This window comes from Corvus hawaiiensis, chromosome 4 (genome assembly GCF_020740725.1).
Source record: "Corvus hawaiiensis isolate bCorHaw1 chromosome 4, bCorHaw1.pri.cur, whole genome shotgun sequence".
Lineage (NCBI taxonomy): Eukaryota > Metazoa > Chordata > Aves > Passeriformes > Corvidae > Corvus > Corvus hawaiiensis.
Window position 1 is genome coordinate 70218676 of NC_063216.1, and position 23842 is coordinate 70242517.

General features: G+C 36.0%; 1 protein-coding gene across 11 annotated transcripts in view; it reads right to left on the reverse strand.

The window, feature by feature from the left end:
- CACNA2D1 (calcium voltage-gated channel auxiliary subunit alpha2delta 1) overlaps positions 1 to 23842 on the reverse strand; it is a 365044-nt gene that overhangs the window by 175575 nt on the left and 165627 nt on the right. For all 11 annotated transcript variants that reach the window (XM_048302698.1, XM_048302701.1, XM_048302697.1 and 8 more), the window contains exon 4: positions 20315 to 20374. In XM_048302698.1, the coding sequence (XP_048158655.1) occupies positions 20315 to 20374 (60 nt within the window). The remainder of the gene's footprint in view (positions 1 to 20314; positions 20375 to 23842) is intronic.

The following is a 23842-nucleotide window of genomic DNA, read 5'->3' on the forward strand; positions in this document are numbered from 1 at the left end:
ATAAAAATTACACTAAGGACCAGGTCATAAATGTTTTATTTTTGACTCTTACTATTTTATTTTCTATCATAATTTTTCTTCCACACTTTCATTGGTAGTATTATCTGCTGAAGTGAGATTATTCCACTATCTTTACATTGTTTTTCATTTCATTACTTCTCTGTTTTCCAGCTCAGGGTAGAAAACAAGTCCAATGGGAAACATTACATATTGGGTAATATTAATAAGTTCTTAAATTTCAACACACAAAATCCAAAGTCGATGATCTTTATAATCTCTGTGTCTAGAGATTTAAAGAGACATGTAGAAGAAAAGCATGGGAAAACATCATCTTTCAGAGTATCTGCAGATGAAATTTGAGCTCACACCAAGACTAACTTACCCTCAGATTTTGCTTCTCTACAGAGCAAGTTTACAGACACAGTCCATTGACTTAACAAATAAATGCCTAAAGTCAACTCAGGATTACATGAATGAAGCTGAAGCTGGCTTTTCATCTCATGAAATAATGCTTTTTTCAATCAAGGTCTTTCAAGAACAACGAGAAGGGATCACATTGCAACAGGACGTTGGACACTACAGATAATTATGTACAGCAAAAATTGTAGTAGTGTATTTATGCCATTTTGCTGGTTAGAGATATACATCCTCCTTTACCAAGTGCCAGAATGAAAGCTCCTGGTCATGCCTGTCATGTAGTGGTGTATGCAGGAAAACCTTCTCTCTTAACCTTATGCTAGAATTCCAAGAACTTTTCATGACATACGTGTTCCACCAACTAGTCTAAAGATTGTTTTTTGAAGTCTTTTTCAACAAACATCCAATGCAGTCTGTTCAGAAACATTGCTTTCACTGAAGCTGTGGTTAAGATTACATAAACGCTCAGGTCTATCCATGGGCTTCCTAGAGGCTCTGCTGAACCCAGGTCCTGTGATGCAGCCTAAAATGGGGTTAGGCCTACAGGGGAGATTGGCCTAAAGTGAATTCTAGAACTTTATGAGACTCTATAATGAACTACAAGAAAATAAATAGATTATTTAAAAAAAAATAAAGAAAGGGTGAGGAAAAGGAAAAAAGGTTTTCTTCAGCTTTTTATATCATAAGAAATTAATATAATGTATTAATTTTGACATATATCACAATTATCCTTTTTCCCTAAAAGATGCATTTCCAAAACAATTGTAGATAAAATGTGAAAGTAAAAAAAATTCACTTTTAGCCATTACAGAGATGCTAGAAGATAATGAGCTCCCTCAGAAAAGAAAACAGAGGAGCATTTGTTAAAGGTCTCCAAAATTCAAAGATTTTATTCAGGAAACCCCTGGAGGCAAACCTAAAATTAGTGTAGCAGATTATATTGCAAATATATATTACCGCATAATTAGTAGTTCATGTTTTAAAATCTGAAATTACAGCCAAATATGTTTATTTGGATTTTGTTTTAAAACAAGATACTTCTCATGACTTCTAAGTATTTACCCAAGAAGTGCTAAAGCACCCAAAGTGAGGCAATGTATAAAAACTGCTCTATATTGCAGGTAATCTGCAAGTAGTGAGGATTCTTTTAGTTTGCAGGTAAGAGGTAGAGAAAGAAATTAAAATCTGAGAAAAACCAAACCATGCTGCAAACACAAGTCTGATCTTGACTCTTCAGTTTACAAATAAGTTCTTGGAATTATAGATACAAATTTGGAGAATATTTTAAAATAATATTAATCCCACACACTTGGAAAACACAGTCACATTAGTAAAAGAACTGGTAGTCCTTTTGCATAGCATGAAGCAATTAAAATATTAATAATACTGGTCCATTTCACTCTTTATAGGCAGACCAAGGGAAATTAGTGTAAATGCCTACAAATGCTAAAAAGGCATTTCATTAAGTGTTGGCAAAATATCCACTTCAATTAAAAAAAAAAATTCCTTGTATCCCCTTAAAGGATAAAGAAGTGTATTAAAAAAACTTGACTCTAATACCTTGGGGGTAATTAAGGTTTAAACCTATCCTAATAAATCCTATGACAAATAATCCAGGCAGTTTTAGTTTAATCCTTTATACAGCCTGACATGCAGTTTAAGGGACAATTAGACCTTTAAGAAAAGAAAGCTAAATATGGCCTATCACACATAAAAATATTACATTTATCTTTAAAGAGGATAACATTAGGGAATAAAAGCTTGCAAACATGGAAAAATAATGAAAGCGTCAACTACTACCATCTCTTTTGCTACAGCTTTGTGATTTTATGTAAGTGAAATTACACATATAAAATAAGGGGATTAGCAGCTAATAGCTTTTTTTTCCCTTCAGTATCCGTGTGCAAAAATATTGATTTATCACTTGTCTTTAAAGTGAACAAAATTTCAGGCAGTATAGTAAACCAGTTGTAATTATAATTACAGTGTATGCATGCAATTACACTGCCTGAACATGGGCTGTAAGAAACCAGTTAGAAAGTGCATTTAAAACATGATCTTGAAACTGGACATAGAAACAAGATATTTTAAAAATCAAACTATTAAAATAAAAAAATTGAACAGTGAAATAACACCCAATCAAGAAATATGTACTATATTACCCATAATATGGACAAATGAGTCACTTGGGTTAAACGTTTTTCCCCCAAACATAATTTGATTAAATACTGCTTTGTCAGAATATTAAATTTCATACACTAATTAAAACCTTCCAGGTCTGCACTATAATTTATGACAAGCCTTTTTTATCAGATTCATGTAAAGGGTTTTTTCCCAAGATTCCACTGAGACTAATAACTGAAATGAAAAGTTGAAGGTAAAGATTACAGCAAATAACACAAAGGGGAATTAAAGGTGCTGTACACTCTTAGTCATAGAATATCCTTTCCTTTAAATGGTGAGAAAGATCAACTTTATCAGCATTCATCTACAGGTTATTCCTTCTCTGAAATTATCAATCCGTAAACCTTCAAATTTATAGACAGTTTTCATGAGGTGGTCACTTGACCATTCACAGATGCATCAGAGTGATAAATAAAATGAGTAATTTATCAATTATCTGAGTGCTTGACAGCGGGACTAAAACATACAAGCCTAATAATAGGGCTTATATAAGGCATCTGTATAAACAGAGAAGTGTAATGCACACATGCAGAATCCAGATAAAAATACACTCTATGAAAGATATACTTTCAAGCCCTTGACATCGATTCTGAGGAATTTTGATCTGAGTCTAGATCCAAAGACAGCAGTGCCGATGGTGGTCAGATTTTAGATATCTGAGTTAAAAACTAAGATCTTCAAAGAGTTCATTGAAGTCTAAACTTAGAAGAATCTAAAACTTTGGAAATATCTGAGATTCCAACATAAATCTCTAGGTATCTGACATCCCACATGCCCCAGGCTAGGCTCTGCCAACTCATCAGCTCTGTGACCAGGGCAGGTCTCAGCTTACTCTGTGCACAGTGACTGTGTGCGCAAAATGGTGCTGCCACCCAGCCACTGCTTGCTCCACTCACGGGCCTGACCTTCTCAGCGACACCTTTCCTCGTGTCCCCCTGCTCCCTGTGACAATATCTGATTACATGCCGAATTTAACCTTGCTTGATTTAATTTGTCCCGTGCAAATTATAATTAGTAAAGCTGAGTAAGAAGTTTTTTATATAACATTGAAATCTCAAGAGGAAACCGTGCTATTTTTCACAGGATACAGTAAGTAGGATTTTTTATTCTTTTGCCTCAGTGTCCATATTATGCTACATTATACATTTACTTAGAAAAAAGGGAAGTAGTGAAGAGTATTAAGGTTACCTGCATAACCTCAAAAAGAAGGATAACAAACACTAGAAAGAGTACTTATGCCTTCAGATCTCTGGAATTCATCGTAGAAACTCTCAAGAATAGGCAACATTTCTCCATGTCAAACAAAATTCCCCAATTTGGAGGCATTTGTCACTGTAAGAATAACTGTTAGAAACTGCCACTGGACTACTTAAGCTGCCAGGATGATACCTAACTTCATGAAAAAAGTTAAGAATACATTTCAAGTACTAATTGCACTTTGACTGTAGAATTAAAAGTCAAAAGTAGTTGAATGTGTGAGGTTAAATGAAATAGAGCCCATAAGATGATGAGAAATACAAGTCAGACAAACACACACCCAAATCAAAATCTACAGAGCTGTCTGTTCTGAAGGAATACAACATACCCCATGAACAATTTCTGCATAAAGACATCCTCTGGCTCAATGGTCTGCAGTCAAACAGAAACCTCTGTTTGACATGCAGATAATTGTTAATATAACAATGGAATTTTGGCATTTTCCCTACTGGTAAGGATAGTCTATTTTTTTATGAATTGTTTTTAATTTTGGGGGCTTTTTAAAATTTAATTTGTGCAACTGGTGAACGAAACAAATCAAATGTGGCAAACAATTAAGCATCAAAGGCCAAATACTTCATGCAGGAATGAACACTTAGTGACTGAAAATTTAGTTGCAAAACCACATTGGTATTATTCTCTGGTATAGTTGCCGATATCACAGGCTGACTGTTTTTTTAGTTAGTCAAGCTGAAGAATTATCATCAAGAATGATATTTTGATCCCCAGTAAAACCTAGGATTTTAGATACTTGCATGTGTCACAAATGACCAGGAAAGAAAATCATAAGGGGCCTCTTCTGGAGTTACCAAATTTAAAAGAACCAACTACATATGTAAAGAGATAGAAATAACCATCCTCTCTATTCTTCCTCCAGTCCTCTAAGCCAAAAGCAAGGAAGACAGAGACAACGCTGAGAAACAAAAATATTTTAAATCCATTTTAATTTTGGTAAATAAATTCTTCCAAAAGGTCCAGGAAACTGCTAATTTCCTCATCACAGTAACTTCCTCAAAGTAAAAGCAACTGCAAATGGCTTCACTTTATAAGGCAAAATGCAAGTGATTACAAAGCAGATTTCCAGGTGGGAAAATGAAATTAATTTGTTAGCAGCTAATTAACCTCTATATCACACTATCTGATCAGTTTAATTAAAGCAGCAAAGTATGTTTATTATAATTATTCAGCACTACTTTCTTTAGTTGATGAAAGAATATAAAAAAATATAAATAAAATAAAAAAGTCTAAATTGATTTGCATATTATCTAGATTGTAAATACTGCAACTAGTAGAGTACAGGTGCCTAGTTAAACAGTTTGGACAGAATTTTACTTTGGATTCACGAGAAATTGGCATTCTGAATTCATGTTTAAGTAGGTGCTGGGATGTAATGAACCTCTTGCACTACCATAACCAAATATAAAAAATATGCCAGTCCTCCAACTCCAACAAATCTGCAAAAGACTTTGAAAAAAATTCTTTCTACCATTCAATAGGCAAACATTTAGTAGAATTTCTCCCCAAAATAAGTTGTGTACATTTGTTACATTGCCACTGTGCTCCATCCAATACAGCCAACAAATAAGACCACGTTTATCAATGCTGCAATCAGCTGTTACAAAAAGGAATCAAATTTTAGGCATATGACACTAAAATGGAGTAAAAACTCAAGAGGGTAGCTTCTTGGTGATCCATAAGAGTGGCTGAATTATGTATATTCCAAGGCTTATCTTCACAAAAATCATATATCACAAGAAACATATTACACAAAGTCACTGTAACTAAAGTCTAAGCAAAAATACCCAAATAACATTAATATATTTTAAGAATCTCACTGGAATAGAAAAATGTCAACATTTTGCATAATTTTCCTTAAACTGCATCAGCAGAGAGCCTTATACAGCTCTTTCTTTACTCTTTTATCCACAGATAAAAACTAAAATATAGGAAGATTTCTACAGGGTATTACAATACTGTGTAACACAGGAAAAATAGATTTTCACATATAAATTATGAAAGTATGATCCAAACTTTGGACCACGTTTTTCAATGATGAAATTGACCTGTAAAATTAATGATTTCTAATATATATTTTTTAAAAACTCTTTTCCTGTCTGGATCAATTCTTCATTGAGTTTATTGTCACTTCAAGTGTGTCCAGAAACTGCCCAAAAAAACAAAAACAATTCCTATAGCTCATCTTACACAATTTGCATGAATTTTAGGAAGAAACCCTAAGAAATCTCTCCATTTCCTCCTAAATGTGAAAAATGTAATGAATTTCAGAATATGCCAGGCCATGTTTTCTTTTCAGATTGCTTTGGGTTACCCACATAACAAATGTCTGGCATATTGACTGTTAATTGTTTTAATGGGCATCTTATAAACACAAATCTTTCTTAAGACTTTAATTTAAATCATTTTTCCCTATCTCTGAGAAAACAACTCTGGACAGCAGTTACCAGGCTCTAAGAATTATTCCAAGCTCACCTAATTAATAAAGAACAGAAGGAATCATAATTTAATTATTCAGCTTTGGCAGCTGTTTTGTGCACATCTTTCGCTCAATCACTGCAATAAAGCAAAGCTTCAGGAGCACACCTTATTTCAGGAGTAGTTCAGTGGCACGAGACAAGCCGGCAGCTGGAAAACATTTCTTTTACTATTTAATATGATGAAGACTTTTCCAGTTAATCACTACAAGCAAAAGGCTCACATCACAAATAATTAGAACAAAATTACTTTTCTTCTTAATTATTGATGTTACACTGGTATGCTGGAAGCCATGAACAAGAGAAACAGGATTTAAGAGTCGTTTCAACATCCTGCTATTATGTTTCTCATTCTCAATCTTAACAACTGCACTAAATGAAAAGAGGTTTGTGTTTCCTTACATAGATCACAACAAGGGTTTTTCACTCATCAGGTATTTGATGCTTATGCCACAAACTGCAAAGAAATACAGAGAAATCTTTGAAAGCGAGACTGGTGGCTGCTGGCTGTCAGTGGGATGGAGAGAACAGCAATCTCTCCTTGGGAACAGTCCTGGACTTTAACAACTCAGAGAAGGAATCACCTAGTTATGGATTTGCACATCCTTCTAGATCAAAAACTGCACACAATTCAAAAAGTATTTTAAATTTTATATAGATGAATCTTATTCTAGGCAAAGACTTATTGAAGTTCACAGCATTTTAGCATTCCCATCAGAATCTATGTTAACACGTGTAAGTTTGGGCCCTTACACTGTATTATTCACTTTCAAATTCTTTACAAATTAGCACTTCTTTGGAATTCATCTCTTTTTTAGAATTCAGGGTGGACAGACAGATATATCACAGAAGTATGAAGATGTGAAGAAAGAGCCAATGTGAGAAATTTTGAACAAGCAAAATAGCTCTCTCTTGCAAAAAAAAATGAAATTAAGGCAGGTTTTTTTTTTTTTTAAAAGACAATCAGAAAGGCTCCTGCAAACCTAACCAAGAAGGCTACTGGAAAAAGAGATTAGCACTGGAAGATCACAGTGAAGAAGAGAGTATGAAGTAAATTGGAAAATATCTATTAAACTGATTTTAGTTTGAAGAAATGCATCATTTTGTTTCCCGAAATTTATGCTGTGTTGCTTGAGACTATTTCAGCTCAGCTCTCCACAGCACCATTGCACAGTATTACAGATGCGTGAACTGAGATTGCAGAAAGCATGAGAGGGAGAAACTACAAGTGTTTAAAAAGGGGTAATGGAAGATGGGAAACTTAGGCTGAAGAGGAAAGAAGGAATGCTGCAAAAAAGAGTGGAGTGTCTTGTCAAGGGTGATGCCATTCTCTGTTCACACTCAGAGAAGACATAGCAGTGAAAACTGCAGAGAAAGGCAGGAGACTATTGCAGCAAAGCGGTCATTCCAAACTTCTCCCATCAATGACCTCCTTGGTAACAGGCAAAATTTCCTGGGCCTCTTTCCCTTCCCTTGCCTTGCCTTGCCTTGCCTTGCCTTGCCTTGCCTTCCTTTAGCCCCTTCTCATTTTACACAGTTCACGTTACAAACTTTGCGATCCACCTGGCCGGGGATTGTTTTCTTTTGGTTTCACTTTAGGAAGTTTACTGAACTTGATGGGCTGACAACTGTTACAGCTTCAAAAAACTATATGAGCAGAAGCCATCCTAACTTAGCTACTTTTTGCCTAGAAAAGCCCTCCAAAACTATTTCAGCAGGTATTGTACTACAAATACCTCCAAACACTTGTCCAGTGATCTAACACTGTATCAGCATTGTGCTAAACTATCCTTATGAGACCAGCAGTCTGTGTGTTATTTGGACACAGTGAACTGAAAATCACAGGTGTAAGTAAACCATGGATTCCTGCACTGAGTGAGCATTCATCAACCATGCAAATTGACTCCAAGGGCCAGGACTTCCTTCCTGCAGTAAGACACAATGATGCTGTTCACACTGAATATAAAATATTCCTGGAGTTTAAAACACGAAAGAGGCAAAATTTCAAAAGTATGGGCATATTCTAGTTTAACCACTTGTGTTCTCAGACGATCTGAACCCACCAGCTTTAGTTCCTTGTAGACCTCCAAGAGACTCAGCTAAATGTGTGTTCCTGTACATAGACATGAATACATAAACACTATTAGATGATCTCTTTGAGCATTTATGCATGTAGATACATGTATAAATACATGTGCAAGTATAAACACAGAGGAAAATTTATACAATTTATATGTGCATAAAAATAACTCCCACCCATTTAAGTAGGACCAGCACAATCTTAAAATTTGTCTGATTCTCAAATTATCGCCTAAACGTTGTTTATAAACACTGAGCAATACAGAAAAGCATATCTAATATCTCAGAAATCTGTAAGCTTTAATCCATTATCTTGAAGTAAGAAAGAAGACTATTTGCTCTGTTTCATATTAAAACACTTAAAGCTTTTGAAAATACAATATTGCAGACCTCATGTACAAATAAAAGGATTTGATTAATTCAGTTGTATTTATCTTAATATTTTCTTATCAATATAGAGATGACACGAGGAACTGAATGAATCAAGGACATTCTATTCTTGACAAGCATACACCAGCTCAATTAGATTAATGGATTTGCACTGCTCTACTCTTACCAGTACATGTAAGTCAGTGAACTGTTCCTGTGTCAGCAAAAACTACTGATGTGAATCTGTAAAGGAAATCCTGTGTTGTCCATGTCATAGTTATTTTTTCATAAAAGCAGCATTCATAGTTCACAATCATGGCATAATTCATAATATTGTAAATATTTTCACAGAAATAGAGGGAATTTTTTCCTACTGCTCTTGGTCGAATGTCTGAAGAATTTACTACTAAACTGATGGACTTTTCTTTCCAATTTTCAAGGTTAATTTATCTGTAAATGCTATGTATCTATTGCTATAAATAAAACTTGTTTTCTCTTGAACAATATTTCCTCTTGGTGGTTATTCTTGACACAGGATGCTTACTGATGTGCAACTGCATGACTTTTTAGGATAGAGCATGCTTTATTCTTCACAGAGAGTATGATGTCTGTGTTTCAAAATAAAACACAGATCAATCCTGAACACACTCTGCTTTCATCCATATCGTGCTCATTACAGCTGCCCCCAAGACACCTAAGCAATGCCCAGACCCATTCTGTGGCACAGCATGCACAGGAACCATTCTCAAATGACTGTGCTGGCAGGTCTGCAGGAGGTAATACTCTGTCTGGCTTTCTACATGCCTCCAAGATCATCTCAACAGGTTTTGTATGCTCATATACTCTTACATGCCCCGATGTAATTAATGTAGACCCAAAACACAAGAGACCAAGAGAGACTGGAAGTATTTGGAATTAAATCTCCCATGTGGTGTGATCCCTGTATTAAGGAAAATAAGTCAAAGCAACTGCCAGCAGAAGAAATGGGTATCATCACTTGGGATTAATAAATATATTAATAATATGGTTTTGAAAACATTTCAGTCTTAATCCAGCTTCTGGGGTTTTTGCTGGTATCCCTCACCAAAAGTGAAAAGAAACCAAACCATCCTTTTTTGCAGCAACACAGCTTTAGGACAAAATATCTGCAAATACTGGTAAAATAAAACTGAAATGTTCTATTGGAAAGGTGGGGAAGTGCTCTGCAAGACTTCCTCTATGAGTATTTTAGAATGCTTTAGATCTAGAGGTCATTTAAGCTACGATGCCCATAGCAAATTAGATTAAATTAAATTTGCCTTTATGGAGAACATTCAGTCTGGCAGAAAACTTTTGCTGGAAGTTTTCTTTAAATTTTTATGTAGGAAAAATCTCACAAAAAAGGGCAAAGTACAAGAAGTTTTATGAGGTGAAAACACTAGAATTTTGTGCAAGCACAGAAAAATATCAATAGAGCCAAACTTTTTAGTTCTACTGTACTCATGTGTAACTCTTAAGAAATGCAAAACTGAAGTTACCCTCCTGAGAAGTAGTAATGCCCAAAGGACTAAGACAATCCTACCTGAATTAATAATTCATCAGGGATTATTCACCCATTTTTAAAAGCAAGGATCTGGTCTGGTCATTTTTATATTTATTCGCACATTTAAAAAAAAGTTACACTTCATAGTATTTCAGTGCAATATAATTTGTGACTAAAAAATGGGAAAATTAAAACAGAATGATAGTATGTTCTACAAACACATGAATCACAGTCACAGAGGTGGCCCAGAGTTCTCAAGACTTGATAAATCCTCGTATAACTCCAATGAGACCTAGATTTGTTTATTTATTTCTAGAGCTCTTATTTGCCCATAGCTGATAGAAAGAATACCTGGTAAAAAAGAAAGCAAATGCTTAACATACATTTCTGGTCAAATCAGGTAGAATTTTTAAGCATTTCTTTATATGATGTTAGGACTTGTTAGGATATTGCTAATTTTGAAGAATTTCTCTGCTCTGTGTTACGCACGTCTTTTGCTTTGTGGCTTAGTCTACAGAAATATCTGACACTACTTCAATCACATATCATTATTTGCAGGACATAAAAGAGACACATTTTCACCTTTTGTTTAAATTCTAATGAGAATTGCATTATACTCAGGAGATGGAAAGCTAAGAATTCCCAAATCCCATGAGTCAAATGCAGCTCTTAATAATAGGATTGTCTTGCACTCCCAGAGCATTTGAAAGTCTATGCAAAATGAAACATCTATTAAAATTTCTGTGGTATTTCAACTGCAAAAGAGTGCAGACATCAAACATTTTCTGTTCTCATCCATTGCACAAGCCTCTTTTCTAGGAACAGTGCTTCTTGGGAGTGTAGAAGTCTACAAAGTTTTAAATATGGAAACTTTCCAACTCCCCTGTTAGGTCCTTTTCTAAAGGTAATGAGATTTGATAAAGATAAGCCAAAATTTCATCTAGTATCTTACAGGAATCTTGGGACAAAATAAGGTAAGATACCAGGGCCTACATGATGCCAGTGGTTTTGTCATTTGGAAAAAAAAAAAACACAAGTGGAGTGAAGAAACCCACAAATATCTCCACCTGCAAAAATCCAACCCATTCATCTCAGACTTTCAGAAAAGCTCTGGTTTTAATATTAAATAATACATGTAGAAGTCCATATCTATATATTCATGGTATTTGCTCTTTCTGGCAGGAAATGTTTCAAACATATTTGGGTTTAGTTTCCTTAAAAAAAAATCTCTAAGGTTTGCTATTATGAATGGCATTCCTTCTCTGAAGTAAGAACCAAACCTGAATTTCTGAATTTCTCAAACTTAGAAGTCTGCCTTCATTAAGAGAAGCTATATTTGATTCTTATGCCATTGATTAACTTTTTGTGCATATTCAATTATATCAGGTTTTTTTCAGTTTTAATTAAAAATATCATTATCTCTCTCTTCCAATTAATAAATATTGACAATAAAGTTAAGTTGGTTAATACTCTTTTTTCCCAAAATATTGGCTCATTTCCTAAATTCAGCGTAAAAAGGGTTAGAATAAAATGTGACGAGCAACAGGGAAATGAGTTTTCCTTGGAAACTGAGAAAACTAGTCAGATCCTAGTTATACTGACAAGGATAAACCACAGAAAAATATATTGTTAGCTTTGAAAGGAAAACATTTCACAAAAAAGCTTACAGACAAAATAAACAGCATCCTTGAAGTCCATTTCTGATTCATCAAAGGTAGTAAAGTGCTATGAATTACTTATCCCAGATTTACATGAGCAATTGAATTTGAGGGTGAAAGGTAAAATCAAAAAACCAGCTAGCTTCATCTGTGCCACAAATTCAATGAACTCTTAGAAAATGCTCACAATAGCAGCCTGCAAAAGCTTTTCTTAGCATATTGTACTTCTCCATTTTAAACTGAAGAACCTACAGAGTGTTAATAAATTGAGTACAATAGTATATCTTGCTTTTAATAAGATGTTTGTTCTGAAAGTACATTAAAGCCTATTCAAAATGAAGGTGATAATGCATACGTATGGCAGCTTGATAATAGAAATCACACCTTTCTTTCTTTTCTTTTTACCTAGATCCTTCCTTCCACTTCTTTTTCAGAAGCTGCACATTTTTTAAATGAGTTGTCGGGTCAATAAGTAAAAAGTGAATTAGATGTCTTTAACATATTTGATTTTTCAGATAAAATGGAATGCTTGAAAGCCCTCAACAGTGATTGAAGGTGTTTCTTTGCTTTACTCTAAAAGCTTTTTTGGCAAGTTTCCAACCAGTGAAGCACTTCACTGCGCATGAGAACTTTGCAATGATTTATATAATAAAGTTACACTCTTTTACTGAAGGTAAGCTTATTAAGAGATGGTAAATAACCAATACCAAAAGACCAAAAGCTAGCTCCTCTATAGCTACATATTTAAAATCCCTGCTTATATATAATAATTCTGATTGTACTGCTACCACTGTCTTCCTCATAAGCTTCCTAATTGGTTTAAAATTCCTGAAGCGTGGAGAAAAAAAAAAAACATCAAGGATTACCAGTCTAATTAATCACACTAACACTCATTGGTGCAATTCTCATACAGGATCATATCAGATACATAATTTTAAAAAAGCACGGAAGAGCTCTCCTGTGGCAGCCCATATTTTAGAGGAAAATCAATGATTTCTAGACTGAAAGACACACCTGGGAGAGTCTAGGAAGTTATAAAACTCCAGGCAAGATAGCAAGCAACAGTACTCTTAAAAAAGGTTTCTAATGACCTGGATTTTTCTTTTTAATTTTCTTTAAGATGTTTTTCTTTTATTTAACTAGTGCCTGCTAGATATTTGTAAACCAGAGGGTACACCGAGACTTTTTGAAATAAGAATCCAAACACTAAGGGGCAGGATGTTGGGGACAGACAAGTAAACAGTGGGATCTTGCTCCCAGGAGTGAATGCCAGACAAGTTCTGCACTAATCTGGTGAGACTTATGCCATGTCTCCCAACAGGCTTCAGTGTGGATGTGTTCACAGTGGATTTCTACACCAAGATGAAACTCTCCTTACTAATGATGGAGATCCTGGGAAGCCGAGGTGAGCTTGTTCCAAAGGCTGTAGCTATTGTGTTTCCTGTCTCACTTAGACAAACATTGTAGAAAACTGCAGAAATATGTGTTCCTGCAACATTCACAGTGAGCTTTCACGACTCGAACAGGTATAAGTGATTTGATAAACTTCAAATAAACATCAGAACAACCCTTAAACCCACACAATTTCAGTAAATATGATTTATCCTTATTTACTTTTCACCTCACCTTCCTACTACTCCCAGTGCATTCAAACAGAGCTTCATCCCCTGAGTAGAAAGATGTCCAAGTGCAATCACTGGCAAAAAAAATGTTATTTCATTCATTTCAGTAATATAGGGCACATTTAATTTAAATTATACACAAATGAAGGCTACAGGTCACAGAAGAGGTGGCACACAGCCCTTCAGAGAATAAAATATTATCCTCCTTAAAACATTGACCATCTGTCAATTTAAATCTGTCAATTTAAATTGATCACTTGGATGTTTTTTTCAAGTCACAGAGACCTTAGAAATGTGAGACATTATCCAAAATGAATCAAAATTAATTGAAGATTTATTTCACTGAGTTTTGGATCAAAACATTGTGTGAAGACACAGACAGCTTTCACACTTTGCCTGTGTTTAGTGTTATAACTTTCACAAAATTATAAAGTATGTATGACTTACTAGGAAAGGATCCCACACCTACTTTGCACCTGTGAGGACCAGTTCTCTGTGCTGGAGGTCTGGTGCCAAATCTCAACTGTATCATTTCTCACAGATGCTCTTTGCACAGAAGAGGATTATCAGAGGTAAAAGCCATGAGAGAGCTGTATCCTCTCTCTGAAGAGATGAGAGAAAAAGGATTCTAGTTTTTCTTCTTCACAGAGTTTTCCTTCTTTCAAGAGACAAAATACGTTTAGTAAACTGCCTCTTTATAATGAAATCGCGTCAAAGCTGAAAGTTTCATGGTTTGTTTGTTTGTTTTCCACCTGAGGCTTTTAAGATACAGTGTTCTAGCATTTTTGTAACATCCAAAATAAATTACAGACAGTCCTGAAAATCTCCAAACTGCAAGATACAACAGAGATACCTACTACTGCTCTGCTCTTGCAGGTCACTGCTTGGATCAACTCTGGTGATAGAAGACTTATTTTATCTTAGTTATACTTTTCATCTTCTGTTTCTTTGCTGAGCAACTTTTCACTACAGTTTTATGCAGCCAAAATTTCTACTAGAAAAAAATAAACAAACAAACCATAATTCCAAAGTAATACTCCCATGACCTTTTGCCATTATTTTTAGCCCAGTTGGTACATGAACACCAGCCTACATATTATCATTGGAGTAAATGCTGTCTCAAAATTACCAAGACATAGAAAAACATCATTTACACAGAAGAATATAAAATAACACTACTGGTTAAGTGACAAAGCATATTGAAAGAATTTTTCATGTGGCATTTTAATGTGATAATTAATTCTTAAAAGCTTAAGTTTCACTCTCTGTATAAATAAGTAGATGTTAATAGGCCATCCATACAGACTCACTCCCCTTTTAAAATACCAATGAGATACCCCTTATGTTTATACATGTGTAAGTACAATTAATACAGCAACCCAACTGGAAACAAAATTGCTTTATTTAACCAACCATTGCAAGGCAATCAAGTGTGGTATCAAATGTAATTGTAGAAGATTCATTCAGGGAATAACAGCAATTACTTTATGCAGAATTCTCCTTTCCTTCTTTCAATTTGCATACATTTTTTTCATGAGTCTTTATGCCAGAAAAATAATTGGACCCTCATAAGTGTCAAAACTATCCCCCTTTCAATTTGTAGTGTACAAGAAATTTCAAACTGACAAAGCTGCTTCATTTAGATACCTCTTTAGTTTGTACCTCTGAGTTGTAACTGCTTTAATCTAAAACATTCAAGCAGGTTTAACTCCCACAGCTGCATGGGCAGCTGGGGAATTGGACAGTACCAATGGAGTAGGAAACAGAGAATGGGATTTCGTCATTTGTCTGAACCTAAGCACTTTCATTTTGCCTTCATAAACTTCACAAATATTCTCTTAAGACCTAATAGTTTTCTAACAGGTAAGTATTATTTTTGGGCCATACAAGCAAACGGCAGTTCAGCTATTTTAACCAACTTTGTGCTTCATCAGGAATTAACACATCACAGTCCAATATTTCTTTTTTTCCCTTTTTAACTTAGAAGACATTTGGTATTCTTAATTATTATTCTTAATTAATAATTCTTAATTATTATTCTTAATTGCTTTGAATAACTTTATACCTTTATTAAATTAATTAGTAGTTTCCAAAATTATTTTGATATTTAATTATCAGTGAAAAATACCCACATCCATTATGATCTGTTTTTCTGTCACTTAGCTAAAACTAATGGTAAATATGTAAGATACATGCTCTTAACTCATTTTAGATTTTCAAAATGTCCAGCTCACAGCTGGATAACCAAGTTACACAGTGCGTGAGCAACAGGCTCACATGTCAGGCACAAATGTTATAGTGAATGGGGGGACATCAGGCTGGTGATCTGTCACTGGTGGGGTTCTGCAGGGTTCCATCCTCACCCCAGTTCTCTTCAGCATCTTCATTAATTGCTTGGAATCAGGACTCGAAGGAACACTAAGGAAGTTTGCTGATGACGCTAAACTGGGAAAGAGCTGTTGAGTCCCTCAAAGGCAGAGAGGTCCTGCAGAAAGACCTCGACACATTGGAGAGATGGGCAGCCATCAAACAGATCAAGTTTAACGAGAGCAAGTGCCAGATTCTGCACCTGGGATGGGGCAACCCTGAATGTGTTATAGAGTGGGAAATGAGAGGCTGGAGGGCAGGTGCAAAAGGGACCTGTGGGTCCTGGTTGAACGAGAGCCAGCAGTGCCCTGGCAGTCAGGAGGGCCAACCATTGCCAGCCGGGCAAGGGAGAGGATTGTCCTGCTCTGCTCTGCTCTGGAGTGGCCTCACCTCCAGTGCTGTGTGCACTTTTGGGCACCACAACATAAAAAAGACATTCAGCTATTAGAGAGTGTCCAAAGGAAGGCCAGGGGAATCCGTATAAGGAACATCTGAGGTCACCTGGTTTGTTTGGCCTGGAGAAAAAGAGTCTGAGGGGAGATCCCAGTGTGGTCATCAACGCCCTCATGAGGTAAGGTACTGATCTCTTCATTCTCATGACAAGTGACAGGACCCAAGGAAACAGCCTGAAGCTGAGTTGGGGGAGATTTAGGTTGGATATAAACAAGTTTTTCCCCCAGAGGGTGGTTGGGCACTGGAACAGGCTCCCCAGGGAAGTAGTCACAGCACCAAGCCTGACAAAGTTCAAGAAGTGTTCGGACAAGACTATCAGGCACATGGTGTGGTTCTTGGGGGGTCCTGTGCAGGGCCAAGAGTTGGACTTGATGATCTTGATGGGTCCCTTCACACTCCGCACAGTCTATGATTCTATGAAACTGAAAGAAGGTAAATTTAGATTAGGCATTAGGGAGAAATTCTTTCCTGTGTAGGTGGTGAGGCACTGCCACAGGTTTCCCAGAGAAGTTCCCTGGATGTGTTCAAGGCCAGGTTGAATGAGGCTCTGAGCAATCTGGTCTAGTGGAAGGTGTCCCTGCCCATGGCAGGGGGGTCAGAACAAGATAAGCTTTAAGGTCCCTTCCAATATAAACCATGTTGTGATTCTGTGATTTATAAAAGACTCAAAATTTAAGTTTTTTGCTTTGTTTTTCATTGCTTGGTCTGCTTGAAGTAGTTGGAATCTAATATACTATAATACTTAAAACAATGGAAGAAATTATACTCTCATTCAATTAGAAATAGTACAGAAAAGGGATTTTAGTAGATGTGGATTTGTATGTCTGTAAATAGTTTAATAATATTTTTAAATAGTCTCCTTACCATTTTTCTAAATGAGAAGCAAATTTTGTTCTTTAGACAATCTGGACAGCCTTTACACTAAATCATTAGGCGAAACAAAAAAAAAAAAACAAAACAAAAAAAAAAAAAAAAAAAAAAAAACCAAAACCCAGTCTGTGCAAGTAAATATGTTTTTTTCCCTGTACTAGCTTATTTCAAAAGACCATATCTAAGATGCTGAATTTTTATTATACTTTGACATTAACCTAAAAATAAAATCTTTAATGCTTGCATGTTTCTTTTGCTGTGAACTGTGCAAAACCCACTCATATTTAGCATAAGGTATTAGAACAGGCACCCTGGTGGTCTTTTGACTGACACATCCCTTGTATCTCTGTACAGACCTTGGTCCCAGAGTCAGCCTTCTTTGCCCTTCATTTTTTGCTTGTGTTCCACTCAAGTCAGCCCGTGTACACTTCCCCAGGAGGAATGCTCCTGCTATTTTCTCCGTAAAACTCCATAGGTTATTATTTGGCTGCAATCTGACTGTCAAGGACATTGCTGATCACTAGCTCATTAGAAGCAGAAATAGCTTGTCCCATGAGTTTCTTTCTACAGTGACTCATGTGCAATGCTGCAGGAAGGGCTTTCATCACCCAAAACCAAATCCTGGATGAGAAATGAACCTCATGCAGCATGATGTAGACCATCCATAATCCTATCAGAAGTACTTTAAGAACCCTCGACTGCAGAAAGTTGCACGGTCTATCTTCCATTTTCCATCACAGCCATTAGGAGAATGAATCTTCCAGTGAAAATTAAGTTTATCAGAAAGATCTGTGTGCAAACTAATTTGAGCAGGCATTTTCTAAAAAGTAGGCCAGAAGAGAAGAAAGATTACTTCTGGCAAAAATGGAACAAATTGAATTATATTAGGCTTAATACATTCATTTGAAATTTAATTGCATAACCTAATGTCAAGGTTATTATATAGTGCACAGTGTTCTGATCCAAATTCAAAACAGTAAAGTACAATCCCAGCTTGCAGGTACTTTATTATAAATCCAACCACTATTTTTTTTTTCAATAGTGATCATAGTCTTTCCCTGAACCACAACATTAATATAAAATCACATTTCCAAATTATTTTGAGAAGTGTCCTTGGAAATGAATTCAGATAAAACCTGAAGCATCTTTGGTTTGACTGACTTCTACTGTGAGAAAATGGGTAAATAGAAAAACAAAAGCTGAGGCAGTGTTGACATGGTGCCAGAATGTACCGTAGAAGAAAAATGATTCGAATGAGATTCTGACTGTATTCACAGAGTTCTGCACTGAGTCCATCAAGCCTGCAGCTTTTATTTTCTATTCACAAGAGAGATAGATTAGCAGAAAAGGTCGCTGCAGCATTCTTGTTGTAGCATCTCCATGGAATATGTGTTCTGTGTTTTACCGTGTATTAGAAGCTGTGCCTGGGCAGAGAGCACACTTAAAAGGATTCAGGCTGTATCCAGATTCTCTGTACTCCTAAAGCCAGTCACTCCTATGTGAATCACACAGCCTAATCTTGAGGCTTTCTTGTCAGGTTTCAGATCTCCAAGTGCCTGAGTAACACTGGATCAGAATGAACATTTACGCTGGTTTAGACTGAGTTAGAATAAATTTTCTTCATTGTAGCTAGCATGGGCTATATTTTGGGTTTGTTCTGGAAGCAATGTTGATAATTCTGGTGTTGTTTTTTTTTTATTGCTGAGCAGTACTTTTGCACAACCGAGGCCTTTTCTGCTTCTCACCCTGCCCCTCCAGTGAGGAGGCTGGGGGTGCACAGCGGACCCCAACTGACCCAAGGGATATTCCACACCATATGGCACCATGCTCAGCAAATAATGCTGGGGGAAGAAGTAGGAAAGGGGTGGACTTTTGGAGTGATGGTGTTTGTCTTCACAAGTCATCATTAAGGGCAAAGGAGCCCTGCTTTCCTGGGAATGCATGAACACCTGCCTGCCCATGGGAAGTGCTGAAAGAATTCCTTGTTTTTCTTTGCTTCTGCATGAAACTTTTGTTTTACTTATCAAACTGTCTTTATCTCAACCCATGAGTTTTCTCATTTTTACTCTTGCAATTCTCTCCCCCATCCCAATTCAGTGGGAGTGAGCAGGTGACTGTGCAGTGCTTACTTGTCAGCTGGGTTTAAAGCACAACAAAGTTCTTAGAAAACCATTGTACATTTAACTGTATGCCACTGTGATTCTCGCAGATGTGCAAACACAGTCTAGGTTTGTAGCATCACCATGTAAAATTACCATCTACTTTAATTTCTGAAGGAACATGGAATAAAGCATAATAAATAAAATAAATTTAACACTTAGCAGGGAACTATAGCCTAAAATTAAGAAGCTTATAATCATGCATCACAATATTAATTTGGCCAGATTGGTAATAAAAAATCAATGTTGTACATTTTAAAATCATGTCACTTATTTTTCAGTAAAGTCTGAAATTACTAAAGAAGATATTTTAATGTTTGATCACGTTTGAGCCTCTTTCAGCAGTACTAGAATACTGAGAGATGCAGTTATTTAAATATAGAAAAGTATTCTAAAAAATATTCTATGACTCCCAAGTCATGCAGATAACCAAATCCTTCTCTATTAAGTTATTTCCTGCTTTTATTTTTTTCCTTCACATAAGGAAAAGACAACTTGTAAAAATTTTTTCTATGATTCTGTTTCAGTGTTTGGCATAAGCACACTTTTAGCTGATAACAACCATCACTCAGATGCCTTCTCTGTAATCATTCCCTGTCTGTCAAAACAAACAAATGTCTTGTGTACAACTCAGAGCTACGTCCCTGGGTCTGTGAAGCTCCCGATGAGCTTCTGAAGGGAAAAGTTCACTTTATTCTCTAGACACCCTGACTGAGACTCTGTTTACTGAATTAAATAAAATGCCCATTCATAGTCAGTAACCCCATCTGTAGTAGATATATAAACAACACATTTGTAAGACTACAGTTAACATTTCAAAGAGGAAAAATCAAAGAAGGTTAAAAGGAGAAAAACCGAAGCTTACCCCAAACTCATCCCTCCACTGATGTGATGCTTGGTACTTCTCTGCTTCTTTAGCAAGGCGCTGAAAAACAAAGAGAGAGAGGACATGAATTTTAGTCTTTACTTATTCTTCACATATAAAAGTATTTTTCTTTTACTTTTCTCGTATACATGTTTTCTCTCTCTAAATTTTATATATCTATGCTTTTTTTTGCATTTATTTGAAAATTATGTATATTTGAGTAAAGGTGAACCATCTCATCTAAAAAAAGCGATTTTCTGTATTATTTAAGTACTAATGCATTAGAAAACTTAACCTTCAGTCCAATATATTTTAAGAAGTTCTACTTAAGTTCAAAATCCATCCACATCCTGCTGAAAATTCTCCTTACACAAACTACCTTTACTTTCGTTAATTAATTTAATCTACCATCCTATAACAAGTACATTTTAGAATATTAAAGCACCATGTTATGGACATTTATTTCTCCATTATATCATTTAGCTTCAATTATGGAAACTACTGACAGCCCTGTGATTATTAGGGATGCATAAAAAGTCAGTAATTTGGGACTAGCTGGAGTCTGATCTCATGGATTGAATTAGCAGCTGGAGAGTAACAGGCATGTTCCTAGAGGGCATTTCTCCCATATTTAATACTTTGAATAAAATCCAGTCTTTTCACTTAGCCCGACAGGAAGCAAAGCATAGTGTACAGGAATTCGCTCTTTCAACTCAATCTCTTGTGCAGATACATCCATTAGATTGGATGATGTGTTCCTCCTCATACAAAATTTGAAGTCTTTGAAAAAAAGCTGTTCGGATGCAATTCTTAGAAGTTTATTACAATTTTCCATACAGAAGTTGTCAAGGTAATGCACATTCTCCAGCTAAGCTGCATATGGATCCCCCATTCCTAGAGGCAAGCACCCATCCCTAAAGCCAGCTCACTCTGAAGAAGCAGCTACCTGATGTGAATGTAGTTCAGGTGGACTCAGCCATGTCCTAATTGTTGAGTGACTTACTTTGAGAACTCAATTATTTTACAGCCCAATAAAAATTTTAGCAACTGTTTTTAGGGAGTCATGGTCCCTTTCTAACAGATACAGCCTGACTATGTCCACCAGATAAGTAGGGATGAAAATGCTTACTGTGTAACAATGAGTCTGATGACCCTTTTAATATTCAGACCAATCCCTACACAAAATGAACTGGTGGCTAAGTCACATTTTCAGTTGAGTCACCTTGTCAGTTCTTGCTAACCACCAAAAGGAATATAACCAGAAAGTCCATGTAAGCTGGAATTGCAGACATGGTGCTGTCAGAACATCACCTCAGACCTGTCCCAGATTGCAACCACCTGTGCTACCTCATCCCAAGGGTAACCCCTCTCCCCTCTCTAACAGCCACCAGGATGATCGATACATTTCACAAATGAGAACTTAAGATCTTTTCCTTATTTTTAGGTTTGAAATCATTCTTTAAAACCAGAAAAAAACTCAACAAAACTGTGTGCTCTACTGCCACAAGATGTACCCCCACTCAATTGTTTTATTGTCAATTCAAATGATTCTTAGGTGACAAAAACATACCAGCACCCTACAGGCATTGTCCACTGGAGGTACCTCAACAGTAACCAAGTACCACATTAACCAAAGATAAACTACGATATCATTTCATACATTATACTGGGAAAAAGAACAGTCCAACTCTCTCCTGACTGTGCTGGACAAACATCTACAGTATTTTCATTTTTTTCATAATATACTAGAACAACTTTGTCCATCTAATTTATTCACTCAATCTAGCCTGTTCTGCATCTGAATTTGTCTATTCTCTGATAAATTCAAGCTGATTAAGTCATGTTTCACCAGATTGTAGCAAAGCAAGATATAACACTTACTACATGTGTAAATAGCTGCAGTTAACACTGTCCTCAGATTTCCTTCACACTCTGCTCTATTGCCTTAAGGTACTCTGAGAACCACAAAAGACAGCAGAACCCAAATGCACAAACTGATAGATGGATTGTGGAGAGAAATATATACTCATCATTAACACTACTAAGAATTTTCCATGGAAAGAACTGCAGCCATGCTTGAAATTCCTCAGCTCCACCAGTAGATTTCTTAGCTAATCTGCACTCTAAAGTTAAAATGCTTAAAGAAAATTTAAAAAAAAAAAAAAAAGTTGTTTAGGTTTTCTCTTGTCTCAAACGAAGGGAAAAAAAGACTATCACTCACAAAATAGATATTGTATTCTTGTTCTCCTTTAGAATTTTTCAGTCAGGTTTCAGTTAGAACCCATCCTAACTGCCCAAGTAACCTTCTAAAATAACCTTACGTGCAATATCTACAACACATTACACCTTAAAATAGCCTCCAAAATGAGAGGCTGTCATTTGGGACATGTGTACAGAGCTCTGCCAAAGGTAATTAAGCTCATATGAAAGTCCAAGCAAACTGTTTAGAAGCAGTAATAACCAATAAGAAAACAGCTTCTCCTTGACTCCTAGAACACCAAACCCAACACCATAATGGTAGTACATATGACAACTGTTGTGGTATCCCTCAGTGGTAGGGAGGAGAAGAGAGATTCAGCAGGCAGGAATTGTGCAGCAAGATTGATTTCTTTAATTATTTTACAACTCTTTTATAGACTTTTTTCTTCATAGTCTAATTGGTCAAAGGATCAGCCACCCCTTGGGGTGATTGGCTAAAATCCTAAAACATCCATTGTCAAAATATTTTTCTACTGTACTATAAACAAAGGTCGCAGGTATTCATAGCTTACAGAACTCTACTAATATCTTCTGTGAGAGAGAAAAGTATCTCATGGGACTGGAAAGAAGCAAGCAAAATTCTTGCTAGCAGCATATTTGTATCCACGGACAACAAGACAGGACCATGCATACAGGCTCCAGCAACAGGCTGAGACACCTTTTTGATTTCTTCATCACAGCTAACCTGAAGAACCTCTGCATTTTGCTCTACTGTCCAAAACTCACTATTTTTTTTTGTTGTTACAGTTATTTCATCAATTCTTAAAAATTTTATCCGCAATGTATCTAATACTTTAGCTGGAATGTATATTTGGAATATATATTTATAATGTACTTCCTAATACCCTATGTCAGCACTCCTTGGTCAAAAATAGCCATACAGTTAAGCAAACTCAAGTTACCTGTGCCTTTTACTGTGACACAAGGAGAGACTAATTTTTCATATCTCAAAGAAATCATGCCTGCTTCCTTTTGAGGTATGCAAATGTCAGGTCTGGCCTTCCCCATTTTGATGGAAGAGTCTCCAGAGAATGCTGACAGAGAAGCTGCACAACAGTCGGCTGACACCTGGCGCTTCCCATTTTCCTTCTCATTACAATGAAAGTTTAATAAGGTAACAGCTTCTTTAACACCATGACCCACTGCAGCTCCCTACAGATTTCTCCTACAAATACTAAAATCCCAAGATTCAAATTTTTATGTGAAAGAAAATAAGAAGAAATGGTTTAAAACTATATTCCTGTATATTAGCTTTCAATAATTTCTTCC